Raw genomic sequence first — 21,114 nt, 5'->3', positions numbered from 1 at the left:
TTTAAGAGGCTAACTGTGTTTTGTGCAGCAGGTAACATTATCTAAGGTAAAATGTAGGTTTAGGGTATGATTTTTTTATAATAAAATTATATTTACTTGGAAGCATTTATAATGTCAATAAAACAACTGTACCTTTATTTTTGCTATTAGAGTGGTATTCACAGTGAGTATTAGTTGAGATGGAAATGTACTGTCTTGGAAGGTAAGGATTGTTAACTGAAGAAAGCGTGTTATAAAGCAGCATGTACAGTGAGATCTCACTTTGATTAAAAAATACATATATGTCTGTGTGCGCATGTAGAATAAGATGTAAAAGGATAACCACTCAAATGTTATTATATAATCTCTGGCGGGTATATGCTGCTTTATTTTTATTTTTGCTTGTCAGTATTTAAAATTTGTCTACAGTGTTCATGTTACTGTTCTATAGCTTTTTTTCCTCTATAGCTTTTTTTAAGGCTTGAAAAAATAAATGTCTTAATGGATGTCTACATTAAAGGAGTTGGCAGTGCTCTTAAAAGGATTAAGCTATCTATGGTGAAGATAGGTAAGCTGGAAAGTTCTTAGTGCTGGCGTTTATCTGAATTTTGGGACATATTCCTCCTGACACTTGTGCACTCTGCCCATTGTATTTCAAAGCAACGTTAGCATCAGTGTTGGGAAGACAAATTAAAATCTTAAAAACAGATAAAAAATAGATTGCTGTATTTTGAGCAATGGCGAAGAGCCTATAGGAAAAAGCGAATCGTTTTTACAATGGGATTCCAGTGTGACAGCTTCCAGAGGTCATTTCCACAAGAGCCTCCTCTTGTGTTAAGAGGCAGCACTGTATACGGAAGAAAACTCCATACTAGAAGTCTGCTCCTGTCTCTAGACCTGCCATTTGTTTATTTTTAATGGAGAGAAAAATGGAGAAAACAGACTAATTTGAGATGGAATAGACAAAAACACATGCAAATGGAAAATAATATAGTTAGCCGTAGGAGTCTTTAATTTTGGATACATTTGAGGTCATTATTTCATGGGTCAGAACTGGTAAGTATAGCATAGGGTGAATAGGAAAATAAGACTGCTTTCTTATTTACTTCCTAGGTAACTAGAAAGGGGAGAAAGACTACCTTCTGACATACCCATTAGATAGTACCAAAGTACTGTACACATATTTGTCATCATTAAGTGCTGGTGATTTAAGGCATTTCTCACACTGAATGAGCATGTGGTATCCTTATTAATCAAGACAACATCACTTCATTTGTTTCCTTTCTCCAGGACTCAGATCCACCAAAGAAGAAAGCAAGCAAGCATGCAACGCTCTTGTGGCTTGGAACCAAACAGATTAGGTTTTCCTTTACTTCTTCAGAAGTTTGGATCTGGGATGGCATCTAAACCCCACCGTCTTCCCAGGCCTCTTACCAGTCTTCTTATACTTAGTCAAGAAATATATAGTACATATCTAACTTGGGCCTATCTTTCTCGGTTTCTATTGAAGGGGTGTTCAAAGAGTAGAATAATGCTTGAAGAACAGAGCTGAGGTCAATTTATCTGCCCTGGTTTCGGGCACCACGGATCATTAGCTTGATTTGAAAGTGTCACAGATATTTTGGAGAAGTTCTTTCCCAGCTCAGAGATATAGCCATTTCTCTTAGGCAGTTAACTCTGTAAGAACTATTTAGATTAAATTTTGATTTTTGTTTCAGAAATGGCCAATTCTTCTTTGTTTGTTATTTCTGTGACTTTTTCTTGGATTCTTTACTTTTGTTAGTCCCCTCGCTAATAACATTCCCTATACTAACTTTGCACCTTTATTTAAGATCCATAGTTGCTTTCCCAACATTAATTAAATCTCAGCAATTCCTAGACTTATGAGAGCCTTTAACCAGAGATGTTTACTTCTAAAGGTAGAGTCCAGTGATTTCTGGCAATTTCACGTAAACACTACAAATGAGATAGCTTTCTCCCAGTTCACCAAAAGACGTGACGAAAGGAAGCTTTTTATGGAGCAGTGATGCATAGTTTTCCTATTAAATTAAGTGGGTTCTTTAGTCCATTGGAATGGGGGAGATGACTAAATAAAATGATGCTGTCTGTTCCTTTCCTGCTTCCAAGGTGACCCAGAAAGTTCTCTCCCCCCATCTAAATCAAAGGTTGATGGCACTGCTGTGATTGATGCCTTTTGTTCCCAGACCAAATTGTTTTTTATAGCGCACCCCCTGCTAGCACTTTACAAAGTACCCCTGCCATCAGCTCCAGAGGGAGCCCCCTCCTCAGGCTTCCTGACCAGCAGCTGCACTGCCGTGGCGGGGGGCATGGAGGGGAGGAGAAAGCGGTTTGCAGACAAACGGGCAGGTAATCTGACCAACAGCCCCACCACTAGAACCATAAAAAATTCCTTTTTTTTCTTTCCACTTGCCTCATCTGCATTTCTTGCCTTAGGTGGGGAGGAATGCCCTTCAGAAAAGTCACGGCTTCACGCGGTCTGCCAAAGCAGCCTCGGAACTTCCCCCTTTTTTTTCTTTCTCAAAGCAGTTCAGTTTATTCAGTCCAATATTGTCAAATCACTATGCACCTGAAAGATATTAAAAGGACAATAAGAGAATATTTCGAACAACTTTATGCCAACGAATTTGGCAAAGTAGATGAAATAGAAGAAGCCGTTGAAAGAGACAATCTATCGACAATGTGTCCATTTAAACTGTAATTTCTGGATCCTTCCTTACATTTTCTGTCACCAGAGGTTGGATCTCTCTCAGGGTTCAGCTTTTTTATTTTGAAGCAACTCCACTGAGCTTACTTAATTAGCATTCTCAACTGTTTTACTAGAATCTGGTTACTTTTGAACACAAGATTTCTAATTGTGGAATAAAGTTAAGCTGTTTTAAAAGAATAAGCACCTCAGAGCTTAATAAATCTTAGGCAGGATTATAAAATCCCGGTCCTTCTGGGTGGCCTTTATGTTGGGGCCTGAATGACAGCCTCTCTGGGCTTCATCTAGTGCTTCTGGTCCTTGCCAATGTGAGGACATGTCAAGGAGTCTTTAACGTGTATGTGTGGTTAGAGCCTCTTGCACCATAAAATGGTTGGACAAGGACCAGTATAAAACAATCGGTCCACAATGAGGGCGAAGCTTTAGAAACGAGCACCTCCTTTTCAGTGGCGCTTGTTTTTATAATGTGTCATTTGACAAACGGACTGTGAGGAATTCGTCATGCCAAACTTCTAACCATCCAACGCCTGGCTTCAGACCAAACATGCCAGACTAAGATTTTTAGACTTTAAAGCTTCAGTCTTTCAAAGCTCAATTAAAATAAAATACTATATATAATAGGACCCCCAAGTTCTAGTCAAGTTTAATTTGTTTGTACCTTTCAGAGAGACAGGTTCAGTGCATAAATGGCAAACCATTATGAGTTCCTCCTTTCCTCTCAGGGACGTAAGACAATGAATGTAATACGTGAAACCTTTGTGATACTGTGGTGAGAAACACAACATACTAAGTTAAATAAAAATGTAATATTGTTAGGGTTTTATCCCATTGGTGAAATCACACTGTTACCTCTTCTTTCTGTTGCTTTAGATGGTAGGACCTAAACTGACCACGCTATTGAACGCAGAAAGCCTTTGTCCGGCTGCCTGCAGGTCCGGAGCCCCCACCCGCCCTCTGCTCTTCAGCGGTTCGGGCTCGAGGCCTCCCCGTGGGCTCTCCTAAGCCATCTGAGCTGGCCTTTTCACTGATTTAATGCCCTGGCATCTTCTTACAATACTTTTCTTCCTCTTTACAGTGATTTTAAAAGTCTCATCTTTTTTCCTGCCCTCATCAGTGAATTTATGATTCCTGACCTTCACATAAACTGTTAGAAAGATTTTTATATGTCAATTGTATCTCAATAAAACTGAAAAAAAAAAGATTTTGAAATATGGAGTAAAGCACAGCACAGAATGAAGAAGTTACAAGCAGTGGACCCATCTGCTTTTTTCCTGTCCTAGCTGGCAGGGAACTCAAGCTGAGCAGGCACTGCCCACATGGAAAATGAGTTTTCTCTTTTCCATTGGATAGTTAGGTTTGAAATTCTCTCTGCTTTGTGACAATCAACAAATATTGAGTATCTCATGTGTACCTAATACGGTGAAGAGTATTTCCTATATGTCAGTCTGGCGTCCGGGACCCCCCAGACCGGCCAGCACTTACCTTTCCCACCTGGTCTCCTGAGCGCTGCCCTGACGGACCCTCTTCTAGCTGGAGCGGTCGGCTCACTCTCCTTGCCCATTCCTGACTCTGTATATTTGCTAAAGCCTCTTTCTCTCGCTTTCATCACAAACGCCCAAAGGCCCTCCTCCTCCTTTATGCTTATACAATTCCAGCCTAAGAGACAAGTCCCTGCCATTTTGCTCTAATGTGTGCTTGTTTCTTGTGCCTGTGAGCTGCGCACACTTTATTTCTGACTTCCCCGGCATTTTACACTCCTCTAATGTACTGTAGCAGATAATACAGGAAAATAGTTTGGCATTTATTTGGCCTTTGGAAATAGCAAAGCAGTTTTGTATCATAACTCCATGACTTCCTAGCTCTGTGACCATGGGAAAAGTTGCTTAATCTCTCTGAGCCTGTTTCCTCATGTGGGTAGAATGATAGTACCCACCTCCCAGGGCTGTTGTGAAGATTGAATGTAATAATATACGTAAAAGTCCCTAAGAGTGCCAGTGGCACAGAGCAAGCCCTCAGTCAGTGCTAACTATTCTTACTTACCTCATGTATTTTTAACTTACTTATACATGGATTATGTTCTCATTATTGGTGCAAGGATTCCTATGTATTGTTACCTTTTATGTGCCAAGCCCTGTGCTCAGCACTTCCACTTAGATTATCCAATTTTATTATCACAACAGTCTTGAGGCTAAAGTGATTTGTTCTAGAGGCCATATCTAGAAATTATTAAAACCAGAGTTTTAAACTTAATTATGTATTTGAAGTTGTAAAGCCTCACCATTATTTCATGGTGCTTTTTTACAAATGTGGGAAACTTCTTGTTTTTCTCATGGGGTCAGCTAAGTGTTGTGTACAAACCAAGTTCATTTATTTAATGGATTTATCATATATAAATGGATGGAGTTGAATTTAGAGCTTTACTTGGTTTATGCGGTCGCCTTTCGTGGCTGGCCGTCCCGGGTTCTCTTCCGTCATCACTTAGTGCCTCCAAATCCCTTTTCATTCTCCGTGTTACTAAAGACACGAATGCCTTTCTGTACATTTACCTACTACTTGCTTACGCTCATCTACTTTGCCCATTAATGTTAAACTACCTAATACAACCTCTTCATTTATAGTTGAAGCAAATGAAGCTCAGGGCAGCTAAGAGACATGCCCAAGGTCACACATCAAGCTAATGGCGGGTGGTCCAGGTTCCCCGCTCACACCCCAAGTGCTACTGATGATGCCAGGAGACTTTGAAAAGAAGCACTTGAAAAGACTGTCATCAAAACAGTTAAAAACCTCCCCCTGCAGTCTTATTTGTAGTGTTAATTTAATCATAAACCCTTTTTGAATGTGATATACAAGTAAGCTTCTTGCAACACAAAATTCAAATTAATGAATTCTAATAAGATCATGTACATGTATAACATCTGGTTATTGCTATTTTTCAAGCTGTAAGTTTCTAGAAACCAGAAGTAGTTCTAATTGATCCTGTGTGGCAGTTGGCCTAGGGCATCGTATGAAGGCCAGAACTGTCAGGACAGAGAAACAGAGGCTCAGAATATAATTTTAGAATATGAAAAAACTTTGTGAATATCTAATGTAATCTAATCTAATACCCTTCTTTCCTTAATAAACATTTTAAAGCCCAGAAAGTGATTTGCAGAGCATTATAAAATCTGCGGCAAAATCAGCAGCACTTTTCCTGCAATACTGGACGCCTCCCTTGATTACCTGAAAATTAACATGTTGATAGTCACAAAGACAGTGGGAATAAATCCTTTTGGAAGAATGTACGACAACCTTCAGGGAACTAAAGTCAAATAATTCCTTTATTTCCTTTTGGAACATGAACCCTATTAATTATTCGGGCAACTTCATTGCACGTGCAGATTTTCTTGGCTTTTGGATGGTCGTTGTGTGTTACTGTGGAATTGTTTTTTTTTCCACTAGAAAATCAGAATTCAGAAAGAGAGAAAATGGAATTATCTCAGCTAAACAGGAACTTTCAAAGCTTTAGATGGTGATCTATTCTAAAGTGGCCTCAGTTTTTCCAGCCGCTTCTGGACATGAAGAGGAATCAGAATGGGCTTGGATCATCTAAGAGCCTCAGCGATTTTCTAGTACCACAGAGGCGGCAGGAATGCCTGGCTGTTCCTTCTGCGGAGCTTTAACATATTCAGTAGAGCTTCAACAAGCCGCCTCATTGTTTTCTTTAGGTTGTGGGTTGTGTCGGTACACCTAGTAGAGCCCAGGACTTGAGAGAAATTTTGTATTATTCCCAATTTTTAAAGAAAACTGGATTCTTCCCAGTTTGTGCTCATATAGATTCCAGCCAGATTGTTCCTGTCACCCCACACTACTCAGCCTGGGCCTGAAGCAGTCACACCCAGGAGGAGGGTTACATGACACAGTGGGAAAATGGTTCCATACCCTCATCTCAGCCCTGTCCTTTAAACTGCAGATTATTTAGAGTCAATCCCAGGACACTGGTGCATGTGGGAAGCTCGTGGAGGGTGAGGGGTTGGGGGGGTGCCGGGGCCTGGAAGATCTGTCGACGCTCCCTGCCACGCTGTCCTGGGATTAACCCACCACATCCCAGCCAGAGCTGTCCCTGCGGTCTTGCTTTCCGGGGGGCCTCTCATGTTAACTATGGAGTTGACCAACTGAGTTTGACCGTGACTGGCTTTGTTTTGCAAAACAAAATTGGTAAGGCAGGCCTCACGCTGACTGACTGAATAGTGTCATCCACCCAGTTCAAGGGGTGCCACAAAAGCAAGGAAATGAAACTTCAATTTCCTCCTCCCGTTAAATGATAGCTTATCATACCAATGATGACCCTTACACAGCTCAGGGCAAGGCATTTTATTGCTTTTTTTGTGAACAGCAATAAACCTCTCCCTTCTTCCACTTTTTCCTCTAACCCCTGCTTTGACCCTCACCTGATTAAGGCTCATTGGAAAGGGCTCTTCTCTGCTGTCGATAGTCAGAGAACCAGCTTTTTATCCCCTCCAGCCGGTCATGATTTTACTGCTTTTTATCCCCTCCAGCCGGTCATGATTTTACTTATTGTAGGAAGCACAAGATTTATTTTAAAACAAACACAAGCAAATGGGGGGTTGGGGGTGGAGGAGAACATTCTGGCTCGAGAGCACCCTTGTAATGTTCAGCTCCTCTCACTACTTGGATGAGTTTTGCTTCCTTTCTGGACCAGGCAGATATCGTTTGCATCCGTGTGTTCCCACTACCTCTGTTAGAATGTTTATCACACCAGATTATTTTGGACAGAAGTGTGCTTTGCTTCTTGATGGGGAGACCGTGTCCTTTCATTTTTATGTCCCAGACAGGCACCTCGCATAGACCCTAAACCATGGAAGGCTTTCACTGAAGGAGTAGATTGATGGAGGCCCCTGCAAAGGTTAGTTCATCTATTTCCCTACCTGCCAGCAAGTCTGTACCTATCTGTTCCCAGACTCAAGAAGAGGTTGGGTGGCTCAGCTTCCTCACTGGGTGTTTGTGGACACAACTGGGAGAGGGTTGGTGGTTCTTTGGGCTTCAACGTGTGCCCTCTTCCTTTCACTTCCTACTCTCTTTAGGAAATTTCATTTACTCCCATGCTTCAGAAGCCCTTCGTATCGGTGACTCCTGCATTTGCTTCTCCACCTCAAATTTCTTCTCTGATTTAGCCAGCTCTCCCAACTGAATAGCCAGTTGTCTGCTTGATATCTCCACCTGAATGTCTCAGAAAATTTTCAAAGTTAACATGCTTAAAATAGAAATCCTGATTCCCATTTTCCCATTAGCCTTTCCTGATCTTCTCTCGTTTTGCCCACGTCCATAAGTGGCACCACCTGCCATTCAGTCACTCATACTAGAAAACTGGAAGGCTCTCTAGCTCCCCGCCCTTCTCTCACTATGGTCCATCAGCTGATTTTATTAGCTTTTACACATACAATAGCCTCCTTGGCTTCAGGCTTCTGCATGTGCCTCTCTTCAGCCCATTTTCTGTACAGCGGCATTTTAATTTCTCTTCAAAGTAAGTAAGAAATCCTATCCCCACACCATTTAAAATCTTTTAATGGCTTTCCATTTCTCTGGAACAAAACCCAGACTTTCCCAAGACCCACTGGATCTCACATGCTCTGGCCCCTGCCTGCATCTCCAAGTTTATAATGCACCACCGCTTACAAAACGCGCTCCAGTCACATCAGACCTGGATCGGTTCCTGGAATTTTTCAACCTCTTTTCTGCTTCAGGCCTTGTTGCTTGTTAATGCGTCTCTCTGGAATATGCTTTCCTGAAGCTCATATAATTGGTTCCTGTTCATCCTCTGGTGGCAGCCTAAATGTCAACTTCACAGAGAGCCTTCTCTAGCCACTTTTTCTAAAAATGTTGCCTCCTCATTAGAAAAACTCTACTAATTTCTTAGATAAGTCATGACACTTATCTCAATTTGTAATAGAATTGATTTTTTTACTTGTTCGTTTTATGTGTCCTCCATTAGAACGCCAGTTCCGCAAGGGCACAGCCTTTTTTGACATCATGAACTTCTGCATCCCTCACATTTGTGCTATGCCCATAACAGAATAGGTACTCAATAGATATTTATTAAGTGAATACATGGATGAAGTGAGGGGGGCATACAATTATCATCAAACCGGGATACTTTTTGGAGTGAAAAGAGAGACAATTACAATTGTACTTGGGATAATAGGCATAAGCCATGAAGTAACAGAAAGAACACTGGGTTTCCAGAGAGATCAGAAATCCAAGGTGGCTCTGACTTTGTGCCCTGCAACATTTTTATTCAAATGAAGCCAAGTTAAGGTGAGTACAAAGGAAGGGGAGAAGAGGCACATGCAGTGAAGGGTAGAGCAGCAGGGAGAATGGGCTGACCTTTTCCTTTGCTTTGGGCTGAAGCGGCAATGGTGTGTTTGGGAACCTCATATATTCTTCTCATTCCTTCTTTTTTGTTTTTAAATATCACATAGCATATCCAGGTCCTCCCCCATCAGTTACCTGTCTACACCCCTGCCCCCATGGTTGGCCCTGAGGGTAGTAGTATGGAGACCCCAGACAGCAGAGGCCCGAGGGGTTGCTTGAACTTGGAATTAGGAGATCTGAGAGCTATCCTCAGCTTGACCTTTAACTAGCCAGATGACCTTGAGCAAACTGCACTCCTCTTCTGCCAGGTGAAAGGATCGTAGGAGGTGACTTCTGAGGCCTCCTTCATCTCTGAGACTCCATGATCTATACGCTTATACCTCCTTCGGGCAAAACTGGTTTGTCGTCAGGAGGGCACCGGTCACACACCAGGTGTAGAGTGTTGGGAGAGGCTTAGAGAGGCGCGGAAGGGTAACAGGGTCCTGCCTCCAAGGGGAGACTTGTCAGCCCTACTGTTGAGACAAATACATAATGCCTCGAAAGACATCGTAGGCAGTGACATGTAGATTCTACCAAGTAAGAGGCAGACAATTTGAGGAGCAAATAGACTTTAAGGAGGGAGTGCTTGGAGTTGGAGAGGCAGTAGTTAGGGCAAAGGGAAATGAACTCGACTGGGATATCGAAGTTGAGTGGGAATTACATATGCAAGGAACTGTTATAACCTGGCGTAGCTGGCGCTGCGGAAGCAAGGGGTGACATTGGAAAGGCAAGTTAGGGGCAGTTACTTCTGGGAGGGGCAGAGTGAAGGTGACTATTCAATTTTTGTTCTATTTACTTATAAATGTTGGAATTTTTATGAGATATTCATAGAAAAAAATTTCATGTTTACAGTAGGATAGTGTCATAGTTAGGAGGCTTAAGATGTCAGGTCAAAGAACTGGGATCTTATTTTCTAGGACACTGCAAGTTTTTGTTTTTGTTTAAATCAGGTGATGATGAATTGAATGTATTAGTAAGATGAATATGATAATAATATATTAGGTGGAGAGTTGAAAGGTGTCTCGCCAATGGGTTTCAGCCCCGGGCAAGTTCACTATGGATTCAATGTGACCAAAGAAATGACAGTAGAACATTCTAGACAGTAGAACAACTTTTTTCCCACTGTGGCATGTCAGTCACTAAAATCCTGTTCACTCAGAGTGAGTCTGCAGGCAGCAAGCCGGTCTCTGCCCGCACAGCCGTCCTCTGGGCCTCTGTCCTCGGCGCTGCCATCACTCCAGCCTCTGCTCTGCTCTCCAGCAGCCGTGCCACCGTGTTGCCCAGAGAGCTCTTTATATAGAGTCAATAGCAACATGTTGCCCACACGTGTGTAGTGAGCTAGCCAGCCAGGGCCAGGTGAAAATCCTGGCCACAGGAACCTTCTTATCCACAAGAGGCAAAGTACCAGACTGATAGCAGTTAGGGAAAAATACAGGTACAAGATTACAACAGTCTTAGTCCAGAGTGGAGGCAAAGGTAACAGTGAGCAAACCAAAGGGAGACACTAAATATGAACAGTTGAGCAGAGGGAAGAGTGAGGGATGAGTGAGGAGTAAGCCCCAGTCACACAGTTTCTTAAACCACCATTGAAATGGAGAAGTCATAAGAGAAATCCAGTTCTGTCACCCACGTTGGAATGGCCAGTGAAACACCAGAGCTGTGCTGCCCAGAGCTCGTGCCAAGATGGGAGTCAGGGGTCATCAGCAGGGAAGCCAAACTGGGATTTTAGTGCAGTTACATTCTCCACAGGTGAGAGCAGAGAAGGGAGTGTGTCCTGACTGTCAGCTGCGTGTTCGCAGCACTGCCACAAGTCCCTGGTGCAGGGCCTTGATGACTGAGGTCCCAGCTGGTGGGGCTGGGAATCAAGGCTATGTGACCAAAATGGAGGGGTTTAGACATGTGCCTGGACTGGGGGGAGACACAGGCTGGGCCTGACGAGGCAATCAGAGCCCTGCGACAGCTGAGAATAGGTGGATTCTTTAGGTACTTGAGGGCAAGAAGTGACGGCAGCTGAGGCTTGATCAGGGTGGCTTTCTGGCTCACATCCCACCTGACTCCTCACAGAAACCCAAAGTCGGTGCATTTGAAGACAGTCTAGGCAAAAGAATATGAGAGAAAACTAGTGAAAGGCTGGCATAATTAGGGTTTTTTTAGCTTGGAGAAAGCCAGTGTTCGAAGGCCTGAATCCGTAATGATCGGTCCTAGATTTGCTAGGCTTAAACTATAGCAGCGCTGACTCAGGCTACACGTGCTGCAAGCATCCTGATAGCACTCCGTCCCAGGCAGGGAAGGACCGGCCTCCCCCTCCCTGACCGTCCTCGGAAACAGAGCGCCCCTCTCCCGCAGGCCGCGGGTTAGGGGCGCTCCTGTTAAGTGGCAGGTGCTGAGTCAGGTGGCCTCTCCTAGACTGCAAGAAGCTCCCGGTGAAGAAATGACAAGAACCTTCTCAAGATCACCGAGTCCTCTGAGAAATCTGCACAGGTACCTGGGGCTCCGAGAGCAAGGCGGGGATGGGTGTGCATGTGGGGGGCAGCACCGGGCTCTGCCCACACTCAGGGCCTCCTGCTCTGTCACTGGACAGGCGCAGTCCGAAGCCTTGGCCCAGTGTCCTCAATGCTTCCATCGGCCGTCATGCACCCGTTTCCTGATGAGAAGGGCGGCCTGGCGGGCTGCGCACAGCACCAGCCGTGGAGAATGTTCAGGGCCCTGGGGTCGAGTCCTCTCTTCAGCTGTCCCACCTGCTGGTGCTGGGCAGGACCCTCCCCTCCTCTAAACCAGCTCGCCTCCTGTGGAAGGGAACGCAGCCCGGAGGTGGTCTGCAGCTCTAGGCCTGCCCCTGCGTCTTCACCTTCTCTGAGAAGCCTTTGCTCTGGTCCCTGCATTTGTTTCATTTTCCTCCAACCAACCACCTGTATCTGGCCCTGGGTCACTGTCTTTTTATTTATTTATTAAGGTGTCATTGATACACACTTATGGTTTCACATGAAAAACATTGTGCTTACTACATTCACCCTTATTATCAAGTCCCCCCCAACACACACACTGCAGTCACTGTCCATCAGTGTAGGAAGACTCCACAGCGTCCCTATTTGTCTTCTCTGTGCTACACTGTCTTCCCCGTGACCCACCCACACCTGGGTCTCTGTCCTTTGTGATCAATGATTCTGAGTGATTTGTGATTTGGGGTGAAAAATTTGTCTTTCTCTGGATCCTGTTTTTCCTTCCTCTGTCCTCTAAAATAAACACCCCTCCTTTGACATTCCTTTGAAACTTTGACCTTTCATATAGACCATAACGGTTGGCCCTATTCTTTGAGTGCCCCTGGAGAACCAGGATTCTGCCCTCCCAAGTCAGCAGGAGGCAGGCTGGCTGCTTTATCATTCTAAGGAAGGCCTTTCTTTGCAAGTCAAAAGTTAGGTTTCTTCATTTTGGAGAAGGGCTGAGAAATGTGACTCTCCTACTTGCCCAAGAGGGAGGAAGAGGACACCTCTCACTGCATATGAATGGCAGGCCTTCTACAACGCTGTCGTGACGGGTTAGGAATGTCGCCAGAGATCCCTGGGCTCCTGCAGTGGGAGTGGTATTAAGAAAGTGTGTGGATTTATGTGGCAGCAGCCTAAATTTAAATCCACCTCCTTGTGTTTAATTTTAGGTCTGGAACCAGGAACCACAGTTTTGTCAGCAGTAAGAAGTGACTAATTCTAACTCTTTAATTGGGTTGTTGTGAGGACTGAAGGAGATAATACATATTAAGCACCTGACATTATTATGAATAGGTGCTCAATTACTTCCTTTCCACCCTTACTATTATGAACCCACCAGCAAGCCCTAAGGAGACTCTAGGAACAGGCGTGTATGCTCTAGGAGCAGGTATGTTTTCCTTTTTAATTTAGACTGAGAGAATGCAAGCTTCTATTCTCCAGGCAATGTGAAGCAGCGCCTGAATTTACTGAAATATGGGAATAGGCTCCTGGACGGCTTTCCCTCATTGAGTTGATTTCTCTTCAGCAGATTTTCAAGATCCACCATCAGATTGTGGCCAATCTGCCTGTCTTGGGTGCCTGAACCTACTGAACGTGGAGGTTTCACTGTTCTGTCACCGCAGTGAAAGCAGCCTGCTAAGGATGAGCCGAGAGGGAAGGGGCGCAGGGTGGTCGCTGATGAATCTGCATGACACTGTCATGGCTGGGAATGAATCCCTGACGGGAAGGTGATGGATGTAGAGAAATCCAAATTCCTTTAGTTTCTGGCCCAGGGTCCATGTGGGAAGATTGGTCGATGTGATTGATTACCATGAAGGTGAGATGAATGAGGAGGAAGAGACTTGGAAGGAGTGAGACAATGAGCTTTTTGGGGGAGTACGCACACTTTTCATGGAATTCCCAATTACTTGAGCACAGCACAGGGATGGTTTTGTTTCTGAAACCACCGCCCACCCCGCACCACCCCCACCCCACCCCAGCGCCCAGCCCAAGATTGTCTGGGAAGGTTAGCAGGGTCCTGCGGAAAATATCAGGACATCAGGTACCTGGGCTCTTTGGACAGAGATGCAGTTAGGAGCCGAGGGAGGAAATCTAATTTGTTCATTTCCCGAGCACAACATCACGACTCAGGTTCCACGGCGGGAACTCCGGCACCTGTGTTGATTAAGGGCTAAGGCCCAGGCCAGATAATTTTATCATTTTTTTCCTCTGAGACTCAGGGAAATAATCGTTTGGTTGCCTATGTCTTCACCACAATTTCTGTGCTTAGATAGTGTCTCTTCCATTTCCCTTTCCACTACCACACACACTTCCTCTCCCTGTCACTAACTGTAGTGTTTTTTTACCTTCCTTAGATAGAGGAAATCTTCTATTTCTTTGACGTAGGCTGCACTTTTGTGGATTCTTCTCGTCTCTGGTCTTTGGGACCTGTGGTAGTTGTAAATGCACCAGAAGTAACGGAGACCAGAGGGACTCTGAAGGCACCTGCTACATTTTCTCTTGAGATGCTAACTTTATAAACATTTCACCTTCCTTTTCACTCAAAAAACAACAACAACAACAAAACCCAAACATCAAAGGATTAGTTATTTCCTGTGGCATTTAAAAAAAACAATTTATTCTTTTGATGAGAAAAATATTTGTTTACTGTAGATATGTAAAAACACAGAAAAAAACAAACAAGAAGGAAAACAAACCACTCTATTTCAGCATTACATGAGAGCAAGCATTTTCATATATTTTTTTAAACAATTGGGTTCATCCTGAACATGCTGTTTTGTAACGATCTTAATTATATCATGAATGGTTTTCATGTTACTAAATATTTCTCCAGAATATTATTTTATGCCTGGTATTTCCATTGTGGGACCATGATTTAACTAGTGTGTCCTACGTTGATCATTTAAATTGTTTTTTAATTTAAAACATCAAGCTGGGGGTGTCCCCACTCTTGGTGCCTACTCATTTCACTTGTCTATTCACCGTATCTGAAATGCCGTCTCCCCGCAGGGCTCCTGGCCTTTGCCCAGAGGGGAGATTCCCAAGGCTGAGCTGCTTAGACTTAGGAGCCCAGGGCTGGGCCCCCAGGGCTCTATTTATGGGAATCCACTCCTCCCCCAAAGATTACCAGTGAAGACGTAGAAGTGCAAATGAGGAAAGCAGAATCCACAACTTTCCTAGTCTCTGGCCCTGGGGCTCAGGTTGTCAGTGTAGGGACACCCCAGGAAGCCCAGGTTAAGGCAGCAAACACACTTTGAATATGGTTCAAGTTCAAGGGGCTTCCTTCTTCTTCAAAAAGTTGCTTAGGTGGCCTTAAAATAACAGCACCCAAGTCTGGGAGTCTGGATTCTTTTCCTGTCGGCCAATTCCTGGGTCTCAGTTTTATTGTCTGTGAGGGGTTGCGATCAAGGGGGTGGATGTTTCCAGCTCCTTCCCTAGCTTTGTACATGATTGGGATATAGAAGCATGGTTTCCTGTTCCTTTTCTGATCCTAAGTTTTCTCTCAAATAGAAAAAATAAGAGGTCTCGGCTGGGTATATATCTAGAACAATTTATTGCAAAATGAGGTTGAGTTCCTACTCTGGAAAAGTAACAAAACATTGTCATTTTACAGCTTTTTAGGGGAAAATGCATCCTGGGGGCCTCATCTGGATCAGTCATAGTCGGTGGTCCACATATTCCGACTCCCCATGGCTCCAGAGGTAGGCTGTGAACTGCTGAAGTCCTCGGGGTATGCCGGGTCCTTGTTTCCCCACGGTTGGGTGAGAACTTTTCAAAAGTGCATATTCAGCCAAACCTAGCACTCTAAAAACCTCCCCCTAGGCAGGTCTGTGGTCTCTGCCCCAGGGAACTCCATGCACTTGTAGGTGGCCAGACAGGGCCAGGCTGCCGCCTCAGGAGTCCCGGCCAGACTCTTTCATTGCTGGCTTCCATGTCCTCAGCAGATCAGCCAGGTGAGGTGTCGTTGGAAACTTACAGGGATAAGCACTCTGAGGGTCCTTCTGGATATGAGCCCCAAACCAAACCCCCCTTTAGCGAGCTGCAAAATTACAGGCACAAAGACTAGGAAGTAATTTGCAGGACCGATGACATAGGCTCTGTCCAGGTTAGGAGGCCCAGGTTCCCATTTCAGCTCTGTCAAGAATATGCCCTATAGTCTTGGGCCCCCATGTCCCCATGTATAACATATACCGAGAGGACTGCAGTGAGCAGCCCTGTGATTTTCAGATTGTCTTTCAGTCTACTCTCTCTGAGAGCTCTGTCCCCTCCACTGTCATGCAACTAAGTGCGTGAGTTTGGGGTGCTGTCGGGTGCTGCCTGGGCCCCGGGACCAGGCCCTGCCTGGGGAGCGTGTGCAGTAGTATTTGTTCACCACATGCCTACACTGCTCACACCTGACTGTGCAGCACCACTGGAATCTGCAGTTGCAGCTGCTGATGGCCTCTGTTCTCCTCTCTTCCACCTGCAGGCCGCACTCCGTGCACAGGCGCCCGCAGCTGCGTTGCTCCCGTCTGGATGCGTTGTGGCTATTCTGCCGACACTCCCGACCCTCTGTGCCATAGACGCCCAGGCTGGAATTGCGGGTACAGTAATCTGGCGATTCCTCTAAAAAGATGAGCTCGGCCTCTGCACTAGGAAGGAAGGCCTCAGCGGGTGTCCAGTGGCCCTCGGCACTGTTCCCGGCTCTTAGCTGCCGCTTGTCCATCTCCATTTTCAGTGCCCGGCCGTACTTGGCCTTCAGGTAGTCCCCCATCTCCCGGAAGTCGGCCAGCTGCAGCCAGCACGTCTGGACGCTGCAGCTCCCCGAGATGCCGTGACATTTGCAGGTCCTCTTCATGGTGGCTCTCACTGCCTTCAGGAGAAAAGAGAAACAGAAGCGGGAACAGCTCTGGGCAGGGAGATCAAAGGCTAGCAGTTACATGGAATGTTTTAGAGTTGTTCTTCTTAACTTGGGAGGAACATCAGAATTACTGGGGAGGCCGGCAAAAAGTATTTCTTCCTGGGCTTATGTCAGATCTTCTCACTTAGAATGTTCAGGGATCTTAAGACCTGGTGTTGGTGATTATGAAGCTCCCCTGGGTGATTCCTATGGAAAGCCAGGCAAATGTTGAGAAGGTTACCTAGGCTCAAGGCCCAACGTCATCACTCACTGAGCCTGCCCATTGGAATAAAATGATCAGAAAGTGCTTCATAAATTGAAAAGGAAAATGTGGTGTTTGGCATGTTATCATCTTGAAGCTAGGGGCCAGAGTGTTTTGGGGTTTGGACGTGTCCTCTGGGCCCTCTCCCAGAGGGAAGGAAGTTCTGGGAGTCTGACTCTCTGACCCTAAGGTGATTACGCACGGCTGTAATTGCCTGGAAGACCTCTTCCCCTTGCCCTGGGCAACCGGGACATGTAGGTTTTGGTTCAAAGGGAAATTTCCATGCTCTTAGCTCTAAACCTAACTTCCAGATTTGAGTTCAGAACACCCCAGGGATTGCTACCCCAGCAGAAGTCTTGGGGGAGAGCAGACCCTCCAGAGAAACCTAGATCCATCCCAATCCCTTGAAGCCCAGACAGAACTTAGGACACAGGTTGGATGATAGAACCGTGTTAATTTCCTAGAACATGCAGCTGACATGGTTAAAATTTAGGTGATGGAAGCAAGGCCTTTGTTCTGTATTGTTCTGTGTTCTCAGAAACCTGCCCTGGAAGAGGCCAGCACATAAGGTTTAGTGATAAGACGAGACCAGAATATCCGAGTTCACTGCCTGGTTCTGATGTTTATTGGTTAGACTGCCTTAGCCAAACCACGTGGCTCATCCTTAACTGGCTTTGTCATCCAGGGAATGGGGTAGCCATTGCAGTCCTGTGGGCGGTGTGGGGATGAAACACGCGGGTGAGACAGTCTCGCTGAGTTGAGAGGTGCTGTGCGGGCGGGAGGCTGTCGCCAGCCCTGAGCCTGGTGGCTCCTGTCACAGCTCCACCTACCAGCCGGCCTGCTCTGTTGTTGTGAAGATTCACCAGGGCTCTGGCATCCTTTCCCTCCTCCAGGCTGTCCACAAAAAGTTTGGAGATCCTCTCCCCAAATTCCACATTGTCACTGCATCCTCCCCAGATCCAGCCATGGCCCCCTACACATGAGAAAAGAGTAAGTTCTGCATATGGCCCCCTGCTAAGCCGCCGGGAAGATCCAGCCATTTCCAAGGGCCTTAGCAGCATGGAAAGCTATAGCTGGAGACAAGACGGAAAGAAGGTGCTCGGGTGGGTGGGCGGGTGGGAGTCCTGTTCCCAGAGCCAGGCCTCAGGCACCTCCCAGCTCCAGGCAACAGTGTATACCCAGCTCTCTTCTCCCAGTAACAGCAGGCACGCTGGGGCTGGCCGAGACCATCTCAAAGGCCCACTGCCGCTCAGACATTCCGGAATTCTGCGCTGTTATCTTACAGTAGTCTTGTTAGAGCTACCCTCTCTCTCACAGTGACAAATCTGAGTAAGTCTCTTAGGTGGTCTGCAAGTAACTGAGTAGATCTGGATTATGGACCAGCCACTCTAAGCCTGCAATAGGAGGGGTACTTGAAGCTCTGTGCAGCCTTCTTTCTCCTAGGTGCCTTGCTGTTCGTGGAGCTCAGAGCTACCTGCCTGTCCTGGAATCCTGGACTCAGGCTCTGCTCTCCGGGTGGGGGGGGTGTAGGTCGAGGAGCTCCCGCCAGAGAAGTTCCTGCCGGAGTCCAGGGCTGTGAAGGAGCTGTGTCCTTCGCCTTTCCCTGGGAGCCCTCAGCCTGCACTCAGCTCTGGTCCCTCACCTCTTCCCATCCCTGTCAGAGAGCACAACTTACCTGTTTTTCCCTTTTTTGACTCATCACAGCCGCAGTTTTCAAAGTCGCCCATGCTGCAGTTCTTGGTGATGGTGTGCATGACTCCAGCAGAGCTGATGGCGTGAATGAAGGATGTCTCCCTGGTGGCTTTGGGGAGAAAGAGGGCGCTGGGACCTTGGTGACCCGAAGCACAGGCTTTGGAAAGGCAATGCCGTTTCTCTCCCTGGCCCCCACCCCCTTGGGTTGAAGGGATGCTCTTCTTCTTGTCTGTCCAGTATCATTACTTTGTCCAGGCAGGAATGAGCATCCCTCCACTACAGATGGGGAGACCAAGGCCATGCCCCTCACCAGCGGGGTGGTGCTAGAACAAGGACCATCATTCCTGACGTCCAGCCTAGGCCTCTGCTTCTGGGCCTCGGGCAGTGAGGACACAGGCCGTGAGGCTGGCTGGCTTAGGAAAGAGTGGAGGACCTTTTCTTCATCCCGGCATGAAGCTGGAGCCAGGTAATGATGCTAATGATCACGGCTGCCACTTACTGACTCTCCTATCGTAAACTCTTTAAAAACACTGCCCCTTTCATTTCCACACACTCCCCATTCCGCACTTCCCCATGAGAAGATACTTCTTTTTGTCCCCATTTTTGTGCCCTTCCCCACAACCCTTCTCAGGCAACTTTTTATTGTATCTACATAAAAGACTTTTATGCAAACTACCACACATGGTTATAAACAACCGCACAGGTGTGCTCGTACACACACGCCCACCACCACCACCACCACCACCACGACTGGAGGCCTGGCTCAACATGATCTCAGCTTCTCTGTTGGGATTTTCGGACAGCTGGGCAGATGGGAAACTCCCTCAGGGGCCTCAAACACAGACCTCTTTCCCCATTTTTAATTCATGCAAATCAGTGCAAGATAAGTATGTACTGAAACAAATATAGGCATGCATTAAAAAAATAGAGTCAGTTATTACATTTGTATAGAGATGCCTCTGTATTCACCTCATTTGACCCTTCTAAGCTAAACAGAGCTGGGCTTACGGACCCACCTGACGACGCTGGGCTGAGAAGAGGAAGATAGTCCGCTCAAGGTCACAGGCAACGAAGTGGCACGTCAGCAGGTCACTGCTAACTTTCTCATTCCACGGTGCACATATATGTCACATGCACACACATGCTGTAAGCCCGTCTCCATTTACACGTACCCCCTTGTGCAGGTGCACACACTTACCGCTTCTCATCCTGTTGTGAGTAGAGAGCTGGAGCGCATTTTCGGGGCAGTTCCAGCGTTCCCACGCAAACTGGAACTTACACTCTTCAATGCCACTCTGGGCACCCAGGGCCACGCTGGCCGTGTAGGTCAGGTAGGCCTGGCAAAGGGAAAAGGGTCGCAGGTTTCAGCCCTGGCTCAGCTCAGGCCATCTGGGGAGGGGGCGCAGGCCGGACTCAAGTGGGTTAGCTCTCCAGGAGGGAGCAATCAGGGCTTCTTCTGGGTGGGGGACTCCTGGCACTGTTTCCCCCCCCTCTTTTCCTTCCCCAAAACAGTTCCCTTAGGAACCCTAAAGGGTTAAAAACAGGAGCCGGAAACCATCCTACCTTGGGCCCTGTTACCAGGAAATTGTTCACTGACCTACCAAAAGAGAAAAAGCGATGCAGTGGTGACCGGGGTGAGATAGTGGCAGCTTCCGTGGCAGGGAGTGCGGGCCGGGGGAAGGACTTACCAGGCAGAGGCGCTGAGGGTGGCAGAGCAAATGCCCACAGCCACCCTGAGCATAAACAGGCCCCCCATGGCTCTGTCCAGCCCAGGGGACAAGGTCCAGCCCAGGGCCAGCTCCAGAGAAGTGAGGAGAGGGCAGGGGCTGGCTCAGTATTTATGAATGGCCAGGGGGGAAAAACCAACAGCACTTCTCATTTGTCCCTCTCTGGCAGGGCTGCAGGAGCCACCGACCCAATGGGGGGCCAGGGAGGAGAGACCAGCCCCAGGCCTCCGGGGAAAGCCCCGCCCCGCCTCCCCCCCAGCCCTTCTTCCCTCAGGGGCTGTCAGGGGGGCTGAGGCCTTAACCTACAACTCAAGGTTTCTCTCCTCTATGTCAGACTTCTGTCTTTTCTGGCTGGGGGGCTAATTTCTCGGAATCTTGTAGCCCAGAGCTGGCAAGATTCCTAACCCTGAGGGTTACCTGTCCCCTGGATTGGGAGTTACTGGGGTTACTGAGGGTCACCAGGCCACCGGTCCCTCAGGAGCCACCGTGTCCTCATCTGTCAGTGAGACCCCGTGCCCTGCCTCGCCTTCCTCCCCAAGGTGTTCCCAGTCACAGAGGGATTCCGCGAGGGGACCTCTCCTGCTCGTTTACCAGAGGAAGAGAGGGCACCGTCCCTGCCTCTTCCGTGGGGACTGCAAAGTCGAGGACTCATGGGGCCACGAAGCAGACCGCTTCAAAGGCCGTCTCTGCAGCAGTCCCTCCTACACATTCTACCCAGGCAAGTGATGGTAAATGTCCTCCATTCCTAGTAGGTCTATCATTTTGTATTTGAGGGTTTGATGTCCAGTTTGTTGACTGCTTGTATCTGCGAGAATCAAACTTTGGGCCACCCAGGGCTATATTTAAAACGACTGATGCCTTTCTGACACCACTTTGTTGCTAGGAATTTTTTGTTTGTTGCTCCTCAGGCAGGAATCTCTTTTAGATTCACTTTGTATTCTTAGCGCTTAAAAAGATGC

The 21,114-nt window shown here is 46.7% G+C and overlaps 1 protein-coding gene across 1 annotated transcript; it reads right to left on the bottom strand.

Moving 5' to 3' along the window:
- Positions 1-15,868: 15,868 nt before the first annotated feature.
- WNT8A (Wnt family member 8A) lies at positions 15,869-20,184 on the bottom strand. The gene is made up of 6 exons (XM_036894300.2): positions 20,117-20,184; positions 19,992-20,025; positions 19,627-19,765; positions 18,412-18,537; positions 17,567-17,709; positions 15,869-16,447 (listed from the first exon to the last, which is right to left on the bottom strand). Exons 1-6 carry the CDS (start codon positions 20,182-20,184, stop codon positions 15,869-15,871), a joined length of 1,089 nt encoding a protein of 362 aa, XP_036750195.2.
- Positions 20,185-21,114: the final 930 nt, after the last annotated feature.

Source organism: Manis pentadactyla, chromosome 13 (assembly GCF_030020395.1).
Source record: "Manis pentadactyla isolate mManPen7 chromosome 13, mManPen7.hap1, whole genome shotgun sequence".
NCBI lineage: Eukaryota > Metazoa > Chordata > Mammalia > Pholidota > Manidae > Manis > Manis pentadactyla.
The sequence above is the reverse complement of the archived record's forward strand: the minus strand, read 5'-3'. Positions and strand labels throughout refer to the sequence as shown.

What these genes read in the sequence shown, in the direction of transcription:
- WNT8A (XM_036894300.2), bottom strand. Translation starts at nt 20,184, where the DNA reads ATGGGGGGCCTGTTTATGCTCAGGGTGGCTGTGGGCATTTGCTCTGCC. An exon ending in ACCCTCAGCGCCTCTGCCTG is followed by an intron (nt 20,026 to 20,116) that starts GTAAGTCCTTCC and finishes CTCTTTTGGTAG; the next exon opens with GTCAGTGAACAATTTCCTGG. An exon ending in ACAACAGAGCAGGCCGGCTG is followed by an intron (nt 16,448 to 17,566) that starts GTAGGTGGAGCT and finishes TTTCTCCTGAAG; the next exon opens with GCAGTGAGAGCCACCATGAA.